The sequence below is a fragment of the Leptonychotes weddellii genome, chromosome 10, assembly GCF_054177405.1.
Source record: "Leptonychotes weddellii isolate Sample4059 chromosome 10, ASM5417740v2, whole genome shotgun sequence".
NCBI classification, from domain to species: Eukaryota; Metazoa; Chordata; class Mammalia; order Carnivora; family Phocidae; genus Leptonychotes; species Leptonychotes weddellii.
Window position 1 is genome coordinate 102,357,701 of NC_138378.1, and position 23,420 is coordinate 102,381,120.

Consider the following 23,420-nt stretch of genomic DNA (forward strand, 5'->3'; position numbering starts at 1 on the left):
TTAAGAGAGACACCAAGGTGGGATGTAGCCTTCGGAAAAGGCTGCCAGGTGCCCAGCAAGGCTTTCGAGGAAGCTGAGACGAGCTGCACCCCCCGGGGGTGGGGTGACTTCTCCTTTTGCACAAGAGACTTCACAGAAGAATGCTTAACATAGCTCTTCACCAGCCCAGCATTTCCTGAAAACTTTTCTTTTTCAGTCCACTTTAGGTCTAGATCTTCTTGAAGAAGATTATTTCTTTAAATATTTTTTAACATTTAAACAGAACATTTTAAAAACCTATCTCCCTTGATTCCTTTGCAGGTTTGTTTATAAGTTTGGGAGGTTTGAGTGTTTGTGAAGTTTGAGGTGGAAGAACGTGCAGAATAGACCTGCCCCATCCTGGCTTGCTGTAGTTTGGGGCTCTCGGTTGTGGCTGCACGTTGCACGGACCCGGGGGGCAGCGAATCTGAAAACACTACGCTCCCCCAGAGAGGCGGGCTCGTTGGTTTGGGTTGAGGCCCGGACGTGTGTGTTGAAAGCCGCCTCGTGATTTCTGATGTGGGCCAGGGCTGAGACCCAGCTGGACAGCGCGTCCGTTTCCGCTCCTTGCCGGCTCTTAAAGGCTGTGTTTCAGATCTCTGCCCATGAGCTTCTCGTCAGCGGATCGCTTCTGTCTCCCCACAGAACCAGCCCTCTTCCCTGGCCATGCTGGACCTTCTGCACGTGGCTCGGGACATCGCCTGTGGCTGTCAGTATTTGGAGGAAAATCACTTCATCCACCGGTGAGTCAAAATGACCTTGCTCTTCCCTCTGCCTTCTGTGTGCTTCCCTACATGTCTCAAGCGCCCAGGTCCCCCCCTTCAGAGTACAATGGTAGGTCTCTCTCCAGACTTGTTTGGATGACTCAGCTTCACTTGTCTTTAAGATAATTACTTATTCTATCAGGGCTTCATTTACCCCATATGTAAAATAGGTATCATAAAATATCCTTCCCAGTGCCAGAGATCTAGACGAGCTGTTCTTGACCTTCCGCAGGGACTCCTGCCTGTACCTTGCAGTCTGCTGTCACTTTAACATTTTTCCCATCTAGAAAACCGAGCTCCTTAAGGGAAGTTAGAGCAGTTCATATTTTCACATATTTGACTATGGGGAACTCTAAGGCAAGGACCCTGTTTTATGCATCTTTGTATCCCAACGATTAATGTCTGTTGGATACATTAGTTTTTTCTAAAATACTCTGAAATGAAGCATAACAGATCATTTTCTTTGCTTCCATACTTCATTTCCTCTACTCTATAGGACCCTTATGTTTAAATGGTGTTTGACTGGGACATCAAATCCACATGTAATGCTATAGACATGATAGATTATACATATTTCTTTCCATGTGGATGTTGACGACTTTCTCAGCTGACACCTTGATTCTGAAATCTGAAAAGTCAAATAGATTGTTAGGCTGTCTGCAAAGCTCTTCCTAATGATATGCTTCTCAGTTAGTAAATACCAGCCTGGTGAATGAACAATCACTTTTTAACGAATGTCTTCAAAGAGTATAAGACATGTTCGTAATAATTAGAATATGTAAGTACAAAGCAGGAAATGAGAGAAGCTGTGTGAGTTCAGAGATGGAAAAGCATGTAAGCAGATAGCAAGCTATGCTTCCTGCCCTAATAAAAATGGAGAAATTAAAGATCAAGAAAGGCACTCACCTGGGCTCCTGAAGTCATTCCTAAAACAAGGCAATAGGGTGCTTGGGTGGCTCAGTCAGTTAAGTGACTGCCTTCGGCTCAGGTCATGATCCTGGAGTCCCTGGATCGAGTCCTGCATTGGGCTCCCTGCTCGGCAGGGAGTCTGCTTCTCCCTCTGACCCTCCCCCCTCTCATATGCGCTCTCTCTCTCATTCTCTCTCTCTCTCAAATAAATAAATAAAATCTTAAAAAAAAAAAAAAACGCAGTAAACCTTCACACCGGCATATCCTTTCACTGTCACTCCATCTCTTTGGTCTTCAGATCTTCCTCTTGATTCTAACTCTGTCCAACTTGTAGGTTTTGTGCTTAATAGAAATAACAGGAGTGAAAAAGGAGCTGGGACCAGTCCTTCATGTTCTCCTCCAAAGCTACGCCCTCTGCTTCAAAGCGCGGGGCAGCCCTGCCATTGTTCTTGCCCTTTCTGTTGTGGCCAGAATGTTCCATAAATCTCAGCTCTGGGCTTTATGGCTGCTCAAACAGAACAAGGTTGTGCTCTTGGAATTCATTCTTGGCAAGAGCCACCTTTCCACCTGTTGTCTGTGTCCTCTAAGTCTGGACTCACTGGAGAGCGAGCTGGGCAGTCACCTTGGTGATTCCGGCCACCTGCCTTCCCTTCTCAACGAGATCATTTCTGCTTTCTCATCTGAGCCCCATGTTCGTCATCAACTGTCCAGATTCTCCGGCTGAGGGGTCACATTCTTCTTTCCTCTGTTGTTTTAAAATCTGCTTTCCTGGAGCCATGAGACCTTTCGACTATATCCAGTGCTCTGTTATTGTAGATAACGAGATAACAGGATCACATTCTCTCGAGATTCTTATCACTTCCACATCTGTAAATAGTTACTGAAGGTCAGAATTAGGTTCCAGAGTAATTGTTTGTTGCAACTTTTATCTTTTTTGAGAAATGAAATTGCCGAAGATCAAATCAGGAATGTATCAGAGGGTCTGCTTTATAAGCAAAAGACAACATCTAACAGAAATTGTCCATCCCTATCGAAGCTTTTCTTCTGAGGTAACCGGCATTAGGAAAGCATCCTTCCCACCTCCTCACTGTCCACGAGCTCTGTGGCCCGCACTCCCACGGCAGCGTGACCTCTAATACCCTCTCCTGCACCGACATCCGCCTCAAGATTCCCGGTCTCCCATGCATGCACACCTCCTGAATTCAGAGCGGAACTCCTTTCCCAGATTCACAGGCTCCCATTTTTCTATTAGCTCTGTTTCCTTTGGACATGGTTTATTGCCATTTCAAGAATTATGGGTCATTCTACCAATTCTTGGTGTGTTCTCTGACATCACATTCACTTCCTTGCCATTAAATTCAAGATCACTGTGTTAAGCAACAATTTCATGCACATCAGCGTAAAGACCTTCCTGGAGATATAAATATTGTTTCTGGTCTACTTCAGTGGCTATATATCCTACTATTTCTCTTCTTTTTGATGTCATATATGTTATGCTTTCATAGTTTTATTAGGGCATTTTATGTACCACTGCTCCTCAAAATCCAACTGAAACCCTCTGTATCAGGTCAGTGGCATTAACAACACCCATCTCCCACTCTGCCCCCCGTTCTGGTATCTTAGTGACCCTCACTAGTATCCTAGTGACCCTCAGTCCAGATCCTGTTTATTTTCCCCATGTCCTTATTTCTCCACCAAAGATCAGGACCTTTGGGAAACTGGTTGAAAATAGGAAAATGCCACTTATACTCCCTAAGAAAGACTTTTTTTTCTGCCCAGGACTTCAATTTTATTAGAGACCCGTTCCAGACTTTCTCTGGATGCATCCTTCATTCCCACATGCATGTCAAGCATGGGTAAGCAGCTGATGAGTGGATGAGTCTTAGAGAGCTTTGATCATGCCTTCCAGGTGTGGTACAGGAAAATAGGCCATCTGGAGTACAAGGGCAAAGAAAACATGATAACTTTACGACTTGAAATGATTCCTCAGCCCCAGAGCTGTGATGCATACAGCTTAGCAAAAGCATTAGTGAAAATCATGGATGTAAGAACAATAGTAGCTTATTTAAAAAGAAAACTAGAATTATTGGGGAATACTTTGACCTGCTTGAACTTGGTATCATGGAAGTCATGCTCTCCCAGAACAAGCCCCAGGCAACTGGCAGAAACAAACAGCGATCTGTACAAAACAATAACCTAGGCCAAATGGCATTTCTTATGTCCCTATACAATCTTCTTTTAGCTTAAGTTTTTTTTTTTTTAAAGATTTTATTTATTTATTTGAGAGAAAGAGACTGAGAGAGAGAGCACATGAGAGGGGGGAGGGTTCGGAGGGTCAGAGGGAGAAGCAGACGCCCTGCCGAGCAGGGAGCCCGAGGCGGGACTCGATCCAGGGACTCCAGGATCATGACCTGAGCCGAAGGCAGTCGCTTAACCAACTGAGCCACCCAGGCGCCCTTAAGTTTTTTAATAGAATGAGAATAGCGCCCTGTATCTTCTAGGGTTGTTGTATAATTACCCATGAAACACTTAGAACAATGCTTAGTGCAGAGTAAAAGGCCAATAAATTCTAGTTCCTATTATCATTACTTTCATTATCGCTATCCCATTAAACATTTTCAATCATCTGCGCTAATCTGTTCCCACTCGCCTGTTAGTTCTGAGGGCTGGAATGGGTCGAGCTATCTCTCCCATACTGGAGTATAATGTAGTAAAGGAAATCGAGGGCAAAGGAGGGAACTATTTGAACTTTAGATTGGAGGTGAAAATCCTTGTGATGAATATTACCTGTGTATCTTCCCAGAAATAAAATTAGGAAATGCATTTTCTCTTTCCTTTTTTTCTTCCCAGGGACATTGCTGCCAGAAACTGCCTCTTGACCTGTCCGGGCCCTGGCAGGGTGGCCAAGATTGGAGACTTTGGAATGGCCCGAGATATCTACAGGTGAGCAAAGACAGCCGTCACCCAGCAAAGCCCCGTCCCCTCAAGAGACTGGGACGTAGCTGCCTGTGCCGTAAGTCATCTCTGGCACCCTGTCCACTGGCCGCCTAACATTTCCTTAAGGCCCTTTCCAGGACATACGACAGCTTAGTTAGTGCGCATGCCTGGTGGTCTAATTCTAGGATCACACCAACTGCTGACACTATGTTCTTAAGGAGATCGTCTTTCTGGTTCCAAATCTCTAATCCCAGAATGTTCTCAGATGCAAAGTAACCTGGATACTTGATATGGAAAAAAATGCTCAGTAAACTTTTACTCCTCAATACTCAGGAATTCTAAACAGACTTGGCTTCCATCACCCCAGACAGGAGCACCCCAGAACTGACAACATAATGGGCCAGCTCCCCGGTCTTTTCTACCTACACCAGCAGCCACGGGAGGGTGGTTCAGAGCCCATAGCTCAGCTTCATCTCTTTACCCCTGTCATAGTCTCAAGGGTATATTAAAAAATAAAATAATTTTTCTAATTAAAAAGAAAACCCTCCTATTGTACTACTCTTCTCTTCCCAACCCCTCATTTCATTTTCAGCTGACTAATATACAACCATGACTTGCTGCGTGAGCTGAGCAAGTCACTCCTTTGCATGGTCACTAATTACGCACCCCCCACCCCCAATCCAGGGAAGGAGTGAGGAGTGATGGTCACAGAGAGCTTTCTCCCTTTGAGAGTATGGGGGAGCCCTGAAGGCCCCCATAAAACTGGTAGGGATCGACACGGGAGGGAACGCTGAGGGCACCCCGTTCCTGCAGGGTAGGAGCACGGGGAGGATCGGGTGCTCCGCTCTCCCTTCTCTTAACCTCTCAGGGTCTCAGCGCCCCTCCCCCTCCCTTCTCAGAATACCCAGGATTGCCCTTTCTCTCCATGCTCAGCTCTGACGGCTCCCCAGCCCTAGCTTCACCACCCCAACTGGCCCCACTGGCCCCACACGCCCCTGCCATCTCACGTGTCAGGAATGGTCTTCCAGGAGAGCTCCTCAGCACTCAGCTCCATCGGCCCCCGTCGGTGAAGCTCTTCCTGTCCCTCACCCCCGCCTCTGTGTCCATGAGCTTCGTACATACTCTCACTATACGTGTTCTCCACTGCAGGAGTCTGTGCGTCTGTTTCTTCCACTAAACTCTCTGCTGGGGCGAGAGGGACCACGACTTATTCATGTCCTCAGCACTCGGCAGAGTAAATACTCGGTCCGGGGGTCCCCCCTTTATCTGCTGTTTCTCTTTCCCCGGTTTCAGTTGTTTGGGGTCAGCTGTGTGGTCTGGAGGCAGATGACCCTCCTCTGACTTACCATGAGAAGGTCAACAGTAGCCTAATTTACGTCATGGTGCCTGCGTCACTGGGCTCACTTCACCTCCTCACGTAGGCATTTTATCATCCCACATCACAAGAAGTAGGGTAACCACAGGACAGGAAGATATTTCAAGAGAGAGAGACCACATTCACATTTATTACACTATATTGTTATAATTGTTCTATTGTATTGTAGTTTCGTTGTTAATCTCTCACTGTGCCTAATTTATAAATTAAACATTATCATGGGTCTGTATGTATAAGAAAACACCTAGTTTATGTAAGATTGGGTACTATCTGTGGCTTCAGGCATCCACTGGGGGTCTTGGGAGGATATCCCCCATGGAGGAGGGGGGCACACTGCACGTGTTTAGTGAAGCAGTTAATCTAGGCGCCTGGTGGGGAGCTGCCTCCCCAAGCGCACCCCAACAAGAGAACAGAGGGCGGGGGGTGGAGCTGCCTTCGAGGGTGTGAGCTAATTTATTAGCTATGTCAATGATGTCATTAATGCAGCTCATGATAACTAATAAGTCAACTCGCACCTTTGGAACCAACTCTGCCACAGGCCGCACGTTCTCAGGCTGGGGTGTGCTCGGAGAGGCAGCGTCCCTCCAGCTCCCCGGATTATTTGCTGAGCACCTGTATTGAACGAAACACTGTGTGAGTGCCACGGAGAATCCAAAGCGAACAAGACACAGGCCCTGCTCTCAGTCCCCCCAGGTCGGGTCTTCCATGACTGTGGACCCTCAGGCACCAGGCTGGAGTACTGTTAGTCATTGCGAGTTTTAATACACAAAACCCATCCGGGGAAATCTACCCGTCTGCTACTGGGTACTCTAGTCATGACATAGATCTTTCCTTTCCTCCAGCGGGCCACCTCCTATTAAATGACCCCAAAGTTCTTACCCCTCCTATGTCCCCCTGCCCTCCTCCTGAGCCACGGGAACCCTCGTGCATTTCAGTCCTGGAATGGCTGCAGCCTATGGTGGCCCAGCAGAGCTCCCACTCGGAGCCCCCTCCAGGACCAAGTGTGGGTCTCCTCTTCTCCCCACAGAGCCAGCTACTACCGAAAGGGAGGCTGCGCCATGCTGCCTGTCAAATGGATGCCTCCAGAGGCCTTCATGGAAGGAATATTTACTTCTAAAACGGACACATGGTGAGTCTTTCCGCTGCCCTCCTGCGGGTCTCGCTGAGGGCCTTACACTCCTGCTCTTGAGCCAAGTGCTCCCACACTCTCCCGCGGGGAAGGGTAAGAGGAGACGCATCAACACACCTCTGCCGCAGGGGCTGTCAAATGCTGGCATGGATCCGAATCAGCAGAAAGGCCCGGTAGAGCACAGACTACTCTCCCCACCCTGAGAGCTTAGGCATCGCTGAGAATTTGCATTGCCGGCAAGTGTCCGGGGGATGCTGATGCCCCTGGCCGGGGACTACACATTGAGAGACACGGGATTTATTTTTTCTTTCTCACCTAACTACAAAGTTGGGGTTTATTCCAGGAATGCAACATTGAGTTAAGATTAGAAAAATTAATCAGCGACATTCTCTCCATCAACAGAAGAAAGGAGAAAATAATTATCAGCACACAAGTGCTAAATGCTTAGGGGTGTTGAGACCCATTCTACAGTTAAAACTGAGAGTGGAAAACACGTGAAATCTCCAGAGCTTACTCGTCCTGCAGCCAACTGACCTTTGTGCTCCCAGACCAACATCTCCCCAGGCCTTCCCTCCCCCGCCCCTGGCTTATTTCACTTAACGTCAGGTCCTCCGGGTTCATCCATGTTGTCACAGGATTTTCAGGCAGGATTTTCTTCTCTTTTAAGGCCAAGTAATATTCCATGGTACATATCCATGCCACGTTTTCTTTATCCATTCATCTGTCGGTGGATATTTATTTATTTATTTTTAGAAGATTTTATTTATTTGACAGAGAGAGACACAGCGAGAGCAGGAACACAAGCAGGGGGAGTGGGAGAGGGAGAAGCAGGCTTTCCGCTGAGCAGGGAGCCCGAGGCGGGGCTCGATCCCAGGACCCCGGGACCACGACCCGAGCCGAAGGCAGACGCCCAACGACTGAGCCGCCCAGGCGCCCTGTCGGTGGATATTTAGGTGGCTTCTGTAAGTTGGCTATTAGAACAATGCTGCAGTGACCTTGGGACTGCAGATCTCTCTTCGAGACACGGACTCTTATTTCCACTGGCTGTATACCCAGAAGCGGGATAGCTGGAGCTTAAGGTAGTTCTGTTTTTAATGTTTTGAGGAAATCTCCATACTTTTTTTTTCATATAATGTCTATAAGAGCAACACAGCATTTTAAAAGGCAGATTAAACCTGTGCTGTCTGCCAAAATACACACGCACGTGCGCACGCACACGCACAACACTAAAGGGAGTCTTTTTAGTTGTATAAAAACCCACAAGGACAAAAATAACAACAATGACAAAAGTTTGGAAACTGGGAAGTTTATGGACAAGTGGTACCTTTCTTAGGAGACTGGAAAGTTGATATCTAGGTCCAGAAACAGCCTGGTTTACTCTGTGCAAAAGCCCCAGAAAGGCCCAGAAACTGAGGGTGCCAGTCACCCCTGGCCATAGAGTGCTGCAGACAGGAAAGTCAATTACAGGTGTGTTTAAAAAGTAACCAGATCCTTGGCCCATTCCCTCACCCCCTATCTGTCCCCTACCAGGGCTTCCCTCTGTGAAGAGACTGAATTAAAGCCTCTCTGGTCTTGGGCACATTAGACATCACTGAGGATGAATCCTCTACTATAAACAGGGATACATATTTTTTAAGTCTACCGACTTCAAAATGTGTGCCCTCCTTCTTCCCCTCAGTGCCAAGAACGCGGCCGCAGGTAGGAGTCGATCAGAGAACTCCTCACTGGAGGAACTGACCAATGAAGAGAAAAACTCCAGATACTGCAAGTCGCAGTAGGCTAAGTAATGGCCATCCAAAGTATCAGGCTCTGATCCCAGGAACCTGCCATTGTTACCTTATAAGGAAAGAAGAGTCTTTGCAGATGTGGTTAAGTTGAAGATCTTGACGTGGGACGGTCATCCTGAATTATCTGGGGGACCCTAAATGCCATCACAAGGGTCCTCATAAGAGGCAGGCAGAGGGAGATTCCACACACAGAGAGGAGGAGGAGGCAATGTGAACAGAAATAGAGGCTGAAGACGTGTGACCACAAGTCAAGGAATTCTGAAAGCCTCCAGAAGCCAGAAGAGGCAAGGAATAGATTTTTCCCTTGGAGCCTCTGGAGTGAGTGTGACTCTGCAATCACCTTGATTTTATCCACCTTGATTTTATCCTGGGATACTGTGCTGATTTCGGATGTCTGGCCTTCAGAGCTGTGAGAAAACAAACTTCTGTTGTGTCAAGCCACAGGTCTGTGGCAGTTTGTTACAGCTACAGGAGACTGATACACCCAGTGAAAGGTGCAAGCCAGTTGCCCCCCAGTGGACAAGATCTACAAGAGCTTCCCATCGGCTTTGCAATGTCCCAGTCATAAAATATGAATAGCCAGCCAAGAACCAAAAAAGGCTTGAGAAAAGAGTCTAATCTGAAGGAAACAAACATAAAAGGGGAACTTGGAGGAAGAAAAATACAGAAAGCTTAGGAAAACTTGTAAAAACCATAATATCCTCAGAAAGATAAATTATTGCAACCATAATCTAAGAATGAAAGATTTTTTTAAAACAAGGTTTTTAGAGAAAAAAGTTCTTAGAAATAAAAATAGGAGAGAGCCCTCAAGGAGATGGAGCATTAATCTCCTGAAGCTTGTGTGAGCTGCACACAGCGTCAGGTCAGGTGATCAAGGTCAATATCAACAGTGTTAGATCATGTTGATAGCATGTGCCCTTGATGTGATGTGATGAAAATGACATTTAACCTCTGTGGTCTTTCTCCCCACACCACAACTCCGGTCTAATCATAAGAGAAGCAGACAGATCCCAATTGGACATTCTACTAAAGCCCTGACCAATACTCCTCAAAACTCTCAAGGTCATCAAAAACAAGGAAAGCCTGAGAAGTTGTCACAGTCAAGAGTAGCCCAAGGAAACACGACAACTACATATAATGTGATATTCTAACGGGGTCCTAGAACAGAAAAAGGAAATTCAGCGGAAGCTAAGGAAATCTGAATAAACTATAGGTTTTAGTTAATAATGATGCCTTAATATTGGCTCATTAATTGTAACAAATGTACCATATGAATATAAGATGCTAAAAATAGGGGGAACTGAATGTGGAGTATGTGGGAACTCTGTGTATTTTCGGCATCATTTATTTACAATCTAAAACTGTTCTCAAGAAATTTATATTTTTAATATGATGATAGATATGTAAAAGTACCAGAAAGTTTGGAAGACAGAGTTGAATAAATCTTCTAGAAAATAAAACAACTAGGGTGCCTGGGTGGCTCCGTCAGTTAAGCTTCCTGCTCAGTGGGGAGCCTGCTTCTCCCTCTGCCTGCCACTCCCCCTGCTTGTGCTCTTCTCTCTGTCAAATAAATAAATAAAATCTTAAAAGAAGAAGAAAACAACTATAAGCAGATGGGATGCATAGGAAAGAAAGGAAAAGAAAATTAAGAGGATTAGACCATTAGGTCCAATTAGCTGACAAATAGGAGTCCCAAAAAGAATGTGCAGAAGAAATGAAGGGAATAAAAATACCAGAGAAATAATTCAAGAAGATTTTCCAGAACAGAAAGGCATACATGTCCAGAATGAAAGCGTCCACCAGGTGCCAACTGCAGTGGATCGTAAGAGCCACACCAAAGCACGTCATCATGACATTTCAGACCAATGGTGATCATGATTCTGTAAGCTTCTAAGGAGAAAAATAAAATAATCGTAGTAAAAAATGGTCAGAGATAGAAACAGAGCATCCAAATGGCATCAAATTTCTCAACAGCAACACAGGAAACCAAGAAGACAATGGACTAAAGTCCTCCAAATTGTGAAACCTGTGTGGAAATAACATCACGAGATGGAGGAGCCACAATGATCGGAGTCCCCTCTCTGACCCTGTTTGACGATGTGAGCAGGAGCTTTGTTGTTTTAAGTTGCCGAGATGGGACTTACCCAAACCCAGTGGATCTCAGTGTGGTCCTCGGATCAGCAGCACCAGCATCACCTGGGATGTGTTAGAAAAGCAGGTTCTTAGCCGCCCCCCTCAGGCCTAATGGTATAGGAAGTCTAGAGGTGGGGCCAGCAATCTGCGTTTTAAGGAGTCCTCCAGGTGATTCCATATGCACCAAAGTTAGAGCACCACCAGCTACCCTATCCAGATGCAGAGAGTAAGTTAGGTAATAAGTAATTGTTCTGAACACATGTCTCTCCTATGTCCCAGCAATCCTACTTCCAAGTGTCTACATTAGACAGAGGTTGACAAAAATGGACTTGGGCAAGGATGTTCATTTGCAACATTGTTTATAATAGAGAAAAAGCACAAAACAACCTAAGTATCCCTCAAGTGGGTGATGGAAAATAAACTGTGGTTTACCGATATCATGGATAACTCTTTAGCAATATAAAAGAACACCCCAGGGGCGCCTGGGTGGCTCAGCCTTTAAGCATCTGCCTTCGGCTCAGGTCATGATCTCAGGATCCTGGGATCGAGCCCCACATCGGGCTCCCTGCTCGGTGGGAAGCCTGCTTCTCCCTCTCCCACTCCCCCTGCTTGTGTTCCCTCTCTCACTGTGTCTCTCTCTGTCAAATAAATAAATAAAAATTTAAAAAAAAAAAAAAAGAACACCCCAAACCTACATGTATCAACATGGATAAATCTCTGTGCAACCTTGAGTGAAAGAAAGAAAGAAAGACAAGTTCCAGAAAGGGGTGGAATATCATTAAGTATAATTTTACAATACAAAAATCAAGTCTATAATACAGATTCTTTACGGTTTATGCTTTTACACATTATAAAAACACAGATAGTAAGGCTAGATTCTAACTTCAGTAGGGGAAGGGGAGGGAGGAAGTAGGAGAGGAGGGACAGTGGGACTTAACTATCTATTTTATTTCTTCCAAAAGAAAAGGAGACTAGGCACAAATAAGACAAAATTTTAACATCTCAGTACCTAAATAACTATTAAATTACATTCCCTTCTTAAAGTTTAGATTATTTCCTAATTAAAACCTTTAAAGACACAGGTAAATTGCATAACCTCAGATACTGGTGAGTGCCAGGGAGACAAAAAAGCAGAGGATCAAGAGTGGAGGGGTGGAGGGGTCCTAGGAGGGAAGCTGTTTAATACAGATGGTGGGGAAGGCTCCATGGAGGAGGTGACAGTCCAGTGCCTGAATGGCAGAAAAATCTGAAAGACTTTCCAGGCTGAGGAGGAAGCCAAGTATAAAAGGCCAGTGGCAGGAGCAAGATGAGCTTGTTTGAGGAAAGAAAACAAGTCTTCATGGCTGGAGCTAGTGAGCACGGGGGCCAGTGGTAGTTGAGTTAGAAGGGCAGGCAGGGGCCAGACATGGAGGGCCCTAGGAACCAGGTTAGGGGACGTGGGTTTTATTTAGCACCCCACAGGATGCCCCTGAAAGGTTGGAAGCCAGAGTTTGCAAGATCATTAAATATATATATATATATTATCAGGCGCCTGGGTGGCTCAGTCAGTTAAGTGTCTGCCTTCGGCTTGGGTCGTGATCCCAGGGTCCTGGGATCAAGCCCCGCGTCGGGCTCCCTGCTCGGCGGGAAGCCTGCTTCTCCCTCTCCCACTCCCCCTGTTTGTGTTCCCTCTCTCGCTGTGTCTCTCTCTGTCAAATAAATAAATTAAATATTTAGAAAAATACATATATATATATAATATCACTCTGGCCGCTAATGTAAAGAGACTGGAGTGGGACAGGGGAAGATGGGGAAATCCTACCCACTTCAAGATAAGAGAACAGAGGGGCTAGGCTTAGTGGTGGCAGGGGAAGCCATTAGCAGTGGTGGGATTCAAGCTCTGTCTTGAAGGTGGCAGACAGGACTAATGAAAGTAGGCCGTGGAGTGGGAGGTGTGGGAAGAGTGAGATCAAGGACAACTCCTAGGTTGGCCATTACTGGAGAGAACAGAGGAGATGGGTTGGGTGCGGAAAGAGCTTTTGCACAAGTCCAGTGTGAGATGCCTGTAAGACGGACCAGTGGAGATGTTGAGTGGACTTCTGATCTGTGAGTCTGAGGCTCGAGGAGAACTGCAAGAGATGGTGGAATCAGATGGCTGCGTATTTAAATACAATACAGCAACCTTTTTTTTTTCTAAGTATAGCTGACACATAATGTGCAGCAGCATGTGAGTGGACAAGTCTACACGTCACGCTGTGCTCCCCCCAAGCATGGCTACCATCTGTCACTGCAGAGCGTTGTTACAATACCGTTGACTATATTCCCTCTGCTCTACCATCCCTGAAACTTACTCATTCCATAACTGGAAGCCCAATACACTTTGGGCTCCCAGTTTTCCAAAAACTGTGCTCCACACCTCAAGACAATCTTCCAGGTATGAATAAGGGAAAATAAAATGTAACTTTAAAAGACTGATAAGCACAGCACAACTCATAATTTTAAAACCTTTTCATCAGATTATCTTCATTGATTCAAATTTTTAAAGTAATTTAATCAGCAATCACTTAACCTGTTTCTATAATTTCAGGCAAAGCAAGTTTAATACCAAAAGAAGGAGAGTGGGATTTTTTAAAATACTTGTTTTTATTTGACTTGGAATGTTTAGTGCAAAGCTGTGGGCCTTATTGCTCCTAGTTAGGACAGGCTTATAGGTAATTAAAAACATCTGGCATATAAAATATAGATTTACTTGACCTGTAGGGTTGCTAGACAAAATAAAAGACCAGTTAAGATTGAATTTCAGATGAACAGTGCATAATTTTTTAGTATAAGTACATCCCATACAATATTTGGGATATACTTATAATCTAAAAGCATTTCTTGTTTGTCTGGAACAAATTTAACTGGATGTCCTGTATGGTTATTTGCTAAATCTGACAACTCTCCCTACCTGAAATTATCAAAGTTCTATGACCAACACCACTTCTTGCTTCTTTGAACTCCAAACCAAGAAAATAAACATCTATTTGCCATCTATATGCTGGTTCTCTCAAGGATACTACGATCTATTTCTCTAGCTATCTAGACAGGCAGAAAACAGATACATGGAATTCTTGAGGCCTTGCTGCCAGGCTTTTGCATGATTTTGCTTATTTTGTTTTGCTTTGGAGGAAGACAAACCACCAAACAGAGAAAAATAATATATGTACCCGGCAATTTGTAGGTACCAGAGTCAAGGGATCTAATAACGTATTCCAGTCTGTCTCAGATTAATTGCATAATAACCTCTGCTTCAGCCTTCTCACCTGAAAAATATGGAAAATATCTTTGCCCAATGCTCCTCACTAGAGTCTTTGAAATTGCACCGAGCTGATGTACTTTTTGTTCCTTCGGAGATGGAGGGAGCTGTAGTTCTCTACAATTTTTGATAGAATATTTATTAACATCCAAAAACTACAACCAGATACAAAAACAAAGATAGGCACGCTTTTTTTTGGGGGGGGCAAAAAGATAATAATGAAATTAAAGGTTTAAAATAGAAATTTTAGTCAAAATATGAAAAGAGATGATTCTGAAACATGATAGTATCATTTTAAAGTTCATTTAAAATAACAAATGAGAATTCAACTATATTTCTTTATTTTTTTAAAGATTTTATTTATTTGTTTGAGAGAGAGAGAGAGAGCATGAGCGGGGGCAGGGGGAGTGGGAGAGGGAGAAGCAGACTCCCTGCTGAGCAGGGAGCCCGATGGGGGGCTCAATTCTGGGACCCTGGGATCAAGACCTGAGCCGAAGGCAGATGCTTAACCAACTGAGCCACCCAGGCGCCCCTTAACTATATGTCTTTAAAAAGAGAAATAACCAAAAAAGTGCCTAGCAGATATTAAAACATAAATATACAAAGAGTTAACATAGAATGGTATCAATGCAAAAAGCAGACATAGAGATGAAGTGAATAGAGAGCCCAGAAACCTGTTTTTACTCACAAGTCAATAGTAAGGGGAAAAGTATTCTATGCATAGTGTTAGAAGAGTGGTTGTTTGCAAAACAATTCAATTTAGAACCCTTACCTCACACCATACACCAAACTAAGTTCTCAGATCCAGCTGGAGAGGAAGAACAAATACAAGAAAACAGCAAATACTCACCTAATCTTCAGTGAAGGGAGGTTTGCCTAATCTATAAAACAGATGGAGGAAATCACAAAATTTTTAAAAAATAGATTTGACTACCTAAAAATAAAATCTTTGGTAGCTTTAGAAAGCAATTGATAGAAGTATTTCAATCTTGGATAAAGGTTAGCATCTCATAAAGTATGTCTACAAACCAAAAATAAACTTGATAAATACCAGAACAATATGTAGATACAAATGGGCAAAAGATACAAACAATTCATAGAGGAAAAAAAGGAAGTGAATTAATAAATACTTGAGAAAACACTCAACCATGTTAATTATCAAGTCAATATAATTTAAAAGATTCTACCATTTTTTCCCCTAAAATCAGTAAAAGTTGTCATTTTTTAATGATACTCAATGTTGGTGAGAGTGTCTGATGCATTCCTGCACAATGCTGGCTGCTTGTGATTGGAATGACACGTTTGGAAGTGTGGAAGTGGACAATAGGTGCCAAGAATTTTTCAATGTTCATATTCTTTTGATCTAGTAATTTGATTAGAATTATCTTAGATTTTACTAGATTATCCTAATCCTAAATTTGAGGGATTTGTCCTAACGAAATTGTCCTTTTAAAAAATGCATCACAGATTTAAAAGATGTTCATCAGTCTTTTAAATATTTTAAAAATTGAAGACAATATGGAAATGATAAGGCAAATTGTGGCACAACTACTCAATGGAATGTTTTATGGCCATTTCAGATGTTTCTATGGCACAGAAAATGTTTATGCTATAACAGAGATTGCAAAAACAGTCAAGGTTCAAAATTGCATTTGAAATATAACTGCAATTATGTAAAAGAAATCTAAGTACAGAAACGACTGGAACAAAAAATAACATGCTAACCATGGTTATCTTTTTATGGAGCATCACCTGTGGCTACTTTCTCATTCTTTTTTTTATTTTTGTTCTCCATATTAAGAATTCTCAATTGTGGAAAAATGTGTAATAAAAAATTTAACATCTGTGCATATATGTGTGTGTGTGTCCCTGTATGTGCATATATCTGTGTGTGTGTGTGTACGTGTGTATATGCAAACCCGCATGATCTCTTCTGTGTGCAGGTCCTTTGGAGTGCTGCTGTGGGAAATATTTTCTCTTGGGTACATGCCATACCCCAGCAAAAGCAACCAGGAAGTTCTGGAGTTCGTCACCAGCGGAGGACGGATGGACCCACCTAAGAACTGCCCTGGGCCTGTGTATGACTCTTTTAGGCACATTTCTACGAGTTGCTAAGGACAGTTTTTCTTTTCAAAAAATATTGCAGCCACACATGCTTTTTTTTAAGATGGAGGGGCAAATAGATGGCTGACCTCCTTCAATATGCCCCAGGATAGGAGTGTGTCTGTGACTTCAGTGAGGTGGGTTAGTCTTCTGGCCCCTCAAAAGTAGTGATGTCATGCCTGAAAAGTTATCCTCTGTCTGGCTGGAGACTGTGGACCCACCAGGCTCACACTCCTCAACACCTCCTAGGAGTCTGTGTCCCGAACTCCCCCCTCCACCGTGCTGCCCTGCACCATCTGTCTTAAGTCTCCTTTGACTATTTCCATTCCCCGCATTTTCTGCTGTCCTGTCTGGCATCCCTCACCTCCTTCCCACAAGCAAGGCAGATGGGAAATAAAATTAGAATATTCTTCCCCAGAGGTGCCTTTAATTCAGAAATGGAATGAGAGGAGCCATATTTCACGTAAACACCAGGATGTCTGTTAAGGAGCTTTGGGGTTCTAATACCTTCGCACCTGGGCACCATTCCTTGGCCCATCAGCAGAGGGCAGCAGATGCCAACCACATGGGACCTAGCTGAGTTGTCACTCTCCAAGACGGTGCCACCTTCTGGTCCCCCTTAGAGAAGTGCTGGGGAAAAGGTATTCACCCCTCTTTCTCTTGGTTTTAATTAGCGTTTTTACTCTTCTTTTAGATACCGGATAATGACCCAGTGCTGGCAACATCAGCCTGAAGATAGGCCCAACTTTGCCATAATTTTGGAGAGGATTGAATACTGCACCCAGGTATAAGCATTTTCCCCCTTGACCAGCATTTATATGAAAAAGATGGCAAATACCAAACTATGAAATGGAAGTTAAGCCAGCCAGAAAATAGGAGTTATTAACGATCACGAGAATGACTGTTGATCTATGAAGTAAGCTGACTGGTACCTCAGTTTTGTAAATAAATGCAGGTCACTGCCTCTTCCTTCGCCGGCACATGACGCAGCTGCAGACACCCAATACTATTAGGGGATCAATTCAACTCACAAGTATGAACTAAATCCGTCCCTGTCCTGGGTAACTAATGGTTTTTTAGACAAAACTGGAGCTCCAGAGAAGTGTGGGAAACACGTGTTCTCAAATAGCTTATAGCGTGGCTAGAGAAATAATAATGTGAAATAATTAACAGTACGTAATTGTAAAATTGGGTGCCCAATGATAACCACTAGAGGGATTCAAGGAAGGAACAAAGTAAGCTGGAGAAATGTGAACATCATCAATAACATTAGTACAGCATCTGTAATACACAAATCACCTTTCTTGTTTTTCATTTTATCCTCAGTGAGGTACATAAAATATCCCCATTTTCCAGATGAATTGAGGCATGGAGGTTTTCCAAGCCGCGCAGTTTCCTGGCCGCACCGCTGGCCCCCATGCGGATCCTTCTCCCATTTCCTTCAGAAAGGACTCTAAATTTTCCCTTTCTAAAACGCTATTTTAGCAGACCCTGCCTCCTACCTCAAGAGAGGAGAGGCTGAGAATTCATTCCCTCCCCGCCCCATCTGTGCATGAACACCAGTTCCCAGCTCCCTCCCCACATGTCAGTGGAGGGGGCGGCCCCCCTCCCTCAGAGGAGGCCCTCAGGGGCACTCCCTCCCTCCAGCAGTGTCTCCTCTCCACACATCTGCTTCCTTCCCTTTCTCAGCTCTCATTCTGCCAGGATATGTAACTCTGGAGAATATTTCAGAAGTCGGACAATGAACCACTAACTCCCTAACTCGCCTCATCTTGGTTGTGACAGAAGCCATGTACATGTTCAAGCCACCTCATTCATTCCTAACACCACCGTCCCACCCTTCCACTCCTTCAGCTCAGAAGGGAGGGGACTGGCCTTTATCTGGCTAGACTTCACTGATCCAATTCTGTGGGGTTCTTTCAGAAAACTTGCTGTCCAATGAATGGCATTTTAGGTTATTATGTTGTAATACTAATGGAATATTAGTATATTCCACTCAACTATATATACTTTGGAGTAATTCTTCTCCCAAGCATATAACATCCCTCTTAAAAGACGGTAATTCTGTACAAGCATGTTTTGAATGACTCCCCATAGAGAATGAATAAATAACCAGGAAGGATCTAAAGAATAAGAGAATCAGAAGGTAGTTGTTTGTATTCTTATACTCTTTTTATTGATGAATCCTGGACCAACATGTTCTTCTGCTACACTGAAGCAATGGTTTTCCCAATTTGCACAAAATATTAAAGAATTAAATTCCCCCAAGTTTAAGTTTCCTTCCACAGATTTTCTTCAAATCTCTGGCAACTGCTTCTGCTTTTCTGTATTACCATTCACTGCTGTAAAAATGATCTAGCACAGAGCTGGTTTTGTGAGTGGTGTTCCTCATGGCACTGCAGTTCTTTCTGGGCTTGACAAAGGGCCCGGTCAGATCCAGACCAGATCAAGAACCACTGTGCTATGTGCACACAGAATGGCACGATGATGTAACACAGGAAACGTCATCATCAAGTGCAGCCCATCCAATTATGATGAAAGTGGAAGGTGGCTAGGAAGAGAAGAGGTAGACCTTGTGAGCCAACGGAGCGTGTGTCTCTCCTCCCCTCCCCTTGTCCTGCGTGCGCGCACACACACACCTGAAGTCACAGATTTTTCTTTTCAGCAGAAGGGATTTTTTGGGGAATGGACTGGAATAATTTTTCTAAATCCATGAATCTCTAAGATTTGCCCAAAGGTGGTGTCTGGAAAGCCACTCCCCTGCATCAGACACCTCTAAACAAGTGTTTACCCTCCAAGCTCTTCAAGGATGACGATGACCTCCCATTTTCATCTCCTATTCCCCGGGGCCTATGAATTAATATATTCCCAATAAACACTGGGTGGTCTCCTCATCTGGAAAATAAGTCCGGATGAGGCCATCGCTAAGGTATCTTCCAGACCCAACAATTTTGGTCTATGATTCAACATCTTAATCGGTTCATTTCTCCCGCCTGTAGGACCCAGATGTGATCAACACGGCTTTGCCCATAGAGTATGGCCCACTCGTGGAAGAGGAGGAGAAGGTGCCCATGAGGCCCCAAGACCCGGAAGGTATTCCTCCTCTCCTCGTCTCTCCTCCACAAGCCAAACGGGAGGAAGGACAGGATCCCGCTGCCCCGCCCCCCCTGCCTTCCACTTCCTCGGGCAAAGCCGTGAAGAAGCCCACGGCGGCGGCGCTCTCCGTTCGAGTCCCAAGAGGGCCAGCCGTGGAAGGAGGACACGTTAATATGGCATTCTCCCAGTCCAACCCACCATCAGAGCTGCACAAAGTCCAAGGATCCAGAAACAAACCGACCAGCCTCTGGAACCCAACGTATGGGTCATGGTTTACAGAGAAACCCACCAAAAAGAACAATCCTCCAGCAAAGAAGGAGCACCAGGAGAGGGGAAATCTGGGGCGTGAGGGAAGCTGTACTGTCCCACCTAACGTGGCACCTGGCCGACTCCCGGGTGCCTCTCTGCTCCTAGAGCCATCCTCGCTGACTGCCAACATGAAGGAAGTGCCTCTGTTCAGGCTGCGCCACTTCCCGTGTGGAAACGTCAACTATGGCTACCAGCAGCAGGGCTTACCATTGGAGGCCACCTCTGGCCCCGGGACTGGTCATTATGAGGACACCCTTCTGAAACACCAGCCTGGGCCCTGAGCCCCCCTGGCCCTCGTTTCTCTTCCTTGGGAAGCCTGAGCCCACGGAGGAGGGCCAGGTCATGGCTCCAGAGACCAAATGTCACTTTTCATTCTGTGCCAGCTTGTTTTGAAGTGCCCCATACACAGCTCTATTTTTCAAAAATGCTTTAGAAAAAGGTTTTGAGCATGGGTTCATCTTATTCTTTCAAAAGAAGAAAACATCGTAGAGACAAGTGATAACTGCAAGGCCCCGATTGAGTTGCAGAAGATTTTTTTGTGCATGGTTGACATCCACGTCCTCCTGCTCACTCACATTGCGTGTGCTCTGCTCAACGCGGTCAGCATTAGCTGCTCATGTGGCTCCGAGTTGGAGTCACAGGTGTTTCCTGACCTTGCAGGTGTGGACCCGGACCACTTGAAGCGGGGAGGAAACAGAAATAAAGGAGTTACTTTCAGGAGCCGGCATGGGGAAAGACGCTCTTTACTGGGAAAGGAGACATCACAGACAACTAGCTGAAATGTCCCTTTAGGTGATGTCTGGATGCTTCCGATTGTGCCGATTCGCTGATGATTGTAAACATGTGATGAATAGTTACGGTGCGATAGAGAAAATGCGCATATACTCATCTGAACGAAAAGCAGATATTCAGCGTACTCTGAGTATGATAAAGACACAGTCCGTCCAGATCCAGAGATTCAAACATCCTGTCAATATACCTCATGCCTTAAGAAAACCCTCCTACTAAAGGGGGCCTGAGTGCGAGGTTTCCTACCGGACTGAAAGCTCGAGATTTGAATTCTTACTTAATTTAAAACTTCCCACTAATTAAAATCAACTCTGATCATTTAAAAGCAAAATTTGTAAGCAGCAGTGATACATCGAAGCCTAGACACATGCCCCTTCATGGGCCTAGGTGTCGATACGTCCCAGGCCCAAACCTTCCAGCAGTTTCCATCACGAAGGTTAAGCACAGGGACGTTTCCACCTGCAGTGGCAGGCGGGTCACTGGACGCCCAGGCCCTCGGTGGTCCTGAGAGGTGCAGCGTCCACCCTTCCAGTGTCCATCTACCTTCATCCTCCTGCAGCATGTGATCCCAGCGTACATGGGAACACTGATTTGCTCACATAGGCACGACATCCTTGGTATAGCTCCCAAATACAGATGGAAACAGGACTCCCCCTCTGGGTGGCAAAGGAACAGCGGGGCACTGGCGTGTGGAGATGGACATTGCCACGTGATAGTGGGGGCTCCGAACTTGGGTTTTCACAGATGACATTGATTTCCATGAAAACGAACTGCGAATGGGTTAAGTTTTCCACACACGTACTTGGGCAATAATGCTTTATCAGTGACCTTTCATTTCATTCTTTCTTTCTGCTTCTCCTCCATTCCTTTGCTCAGCTGCTTTCCTGGTGGGGGCTGTGCCGAAACATTGCTTTGGGAGGACAGCATTTTTCCATGACTTGATAGGCTCTAAGCATCCCCAAGTGCTTTGAGGATCTCCACCTTCTCCCCCGCCTCCTCACTCTCCCCTAGGTCACAAGTATCGCTGTAGATGTGGAAAAGCCATTCTGATCCAGGCCAACACTAGACAAGTGTCCATTCTGTTTGAGGCAGATGCCTCGCCCTGGTTGGGGGTCCTGCACATCTGTAGAAGCACTCATACCCTGGACACCACTTTTCCTTTATCCTAACTGCCAAAAATATTCTCCCCAGACCACAGATGATGCTGAAACATCAACGAACTCATCTCTAAATAACCGTATCAGTAAAGTTTTGGCTCATGCCAGGTGCAAAAGTAAATAGTCTAATTATATAATCTAATTCATAAACCACTAGCGGGGCCCAAGAATGATACATTGAGAAGCTCTCTCCTAAAGGATAATGACAGAGGAGCTGACAAGAACTGAGAAGAACAATTTCATTTTATATCTGTAACACCAGTAACCAGTTAAACAGGGAGCATGCTACATGGTGAAATAGCCAACTCTTTATTGTCATTAATGGGGAAAAAAATCGTATCCCTTCCTCTTCTTAGAAACTACAAATCCATTACATTTTCAGGTTGTGCCTTACTACCACTGAGTTTGATTTGCTGATTCTAATTGTCTTCATTGGTATCAATTTTCATGTAAATGATAGTCAAGTCTTAAAAGCCTGTATACATGGATAAGTAAATAAACAACTCCACACTGAGATATCACGACCTCAAGATGTTTCATTTAATTCGCTGTAAGCCCTGGGTATCACCAGGACATTAACCTGGACTATTGTCCACTCGGTCATGCTCTAGCCATATGGCTGTGGCAATTCGTGTAGATGCTGTGGATGCTCTTATATATTAACTCTGACAGAAGAGTCCTACCTAGAGCATGAACAGGCACAATTAGAGTTTATAGAAGCCATGTTAATGAAACCATAAGCTAGAATAATGATTTATATTCCATGTCTATAAAGAAGCTCATCAAAAGTGCACAACTGTACCACTGGGAAATCGGCAATTTGTAAGGAAATGACCAGTTTAATATGTGGCAACTCAAAATTATAGCAAATTTCAAAAGGGTGGGAATAAGCTTAATATTTCTTAAAGATTATGATCTACTCAGTGGTCAAAAGACTGGATTCTCTCCCACCAGTTAGGTTGTGAGTCCTGGCTCTCCTTGGGGTATCAGACCTGGCCTGGCTGTCCCTGTCTCCATGTACAATGAGGAGAATGGCTTCCTTTCCTCACAGCCCCTCGGGGAGATTACAATCTGTGTCTAAGAACAAGCACTCCTTTGTACACCCCTTCAATTCCCAAGTGATTTGGGCTAGGTGTGGGGGAGAATTTCAAAAGTCAGAATGTGCCTAAACACCCCTGCCTCTCTACCACCAAAGCACCATGTTTGATTTCATCTGTCACTTGTGTAATCACAGGAACAAGAACCCTACCAGCACCCAGTCCTTTTTAGCTCAAAAGAATGTAAAGACTCTACCACACTTAGAACTGTTTAAATGTTAAAAATAAACATCACAGAAAGGAAGGTAATCAGCTTGAGTAATTAAAAAAAAAAAAACTCTGGCATCTTCATATAATACTTGGCAAACTCTCTAGCTGTAAGTTATTATGTAACTGTAGGTTACCTTTACTCCACTAAGAAATTCTAAGTGATCAGGCTAGTTTAATATAAGATTTTCTCCAACAATAGCAAGATTCACATTCACATGAGCTTTGGAGACCTAAAAACAAGATGCACATGAATTCAGACTATCCTTGATAACAGACTCCCTATGACAAGATTCACAAAACCATATGAAGTGTGTTGTCAATCTGTCTTTA

At 44.5% G+C, this 23,420-nt stretch overlaps 1 protein-coding gene across 1 annotated transcript in view; it reads left to right on the forward strand.

The window, feature by feature from the left end:
• The window catches only part of ALK (ALK receptor tyrosine kinase), a 35,200-nt gene extending 12,284 nt beyond the window's left edge, over nt 1-22,916 (forward strand). The window contains exons 8-13 of the mRNA XM_081796981.1: nt 664-761; nt 4,542-4,634; nt 7,031-7,132; nt 16,273-16,407; nt 17,127-17,217; nt 19,432-22,916. Coding sequence (XP_081653107.1) covers nt 664-761; nt 4,542-4,634; nt 7,031-7,132; nt 16,273-16,407; nt 17,127-17,217; nt 19,432-20,118 — 1,206 coding nt within the window. The 3' untranslated portion in view covers nt 20,119-22,916. The remainder of the gene's footprint in view (nt 1-663; nt 762-4,541; nt 4,635-7,030; nt 7,133-16,272; nt 16,408-17,126; nt 17,218-19,431) is intronic.
• The last annotated feature ends 504 nt before the right edge of the window (nt 22,917-23,420 follow it).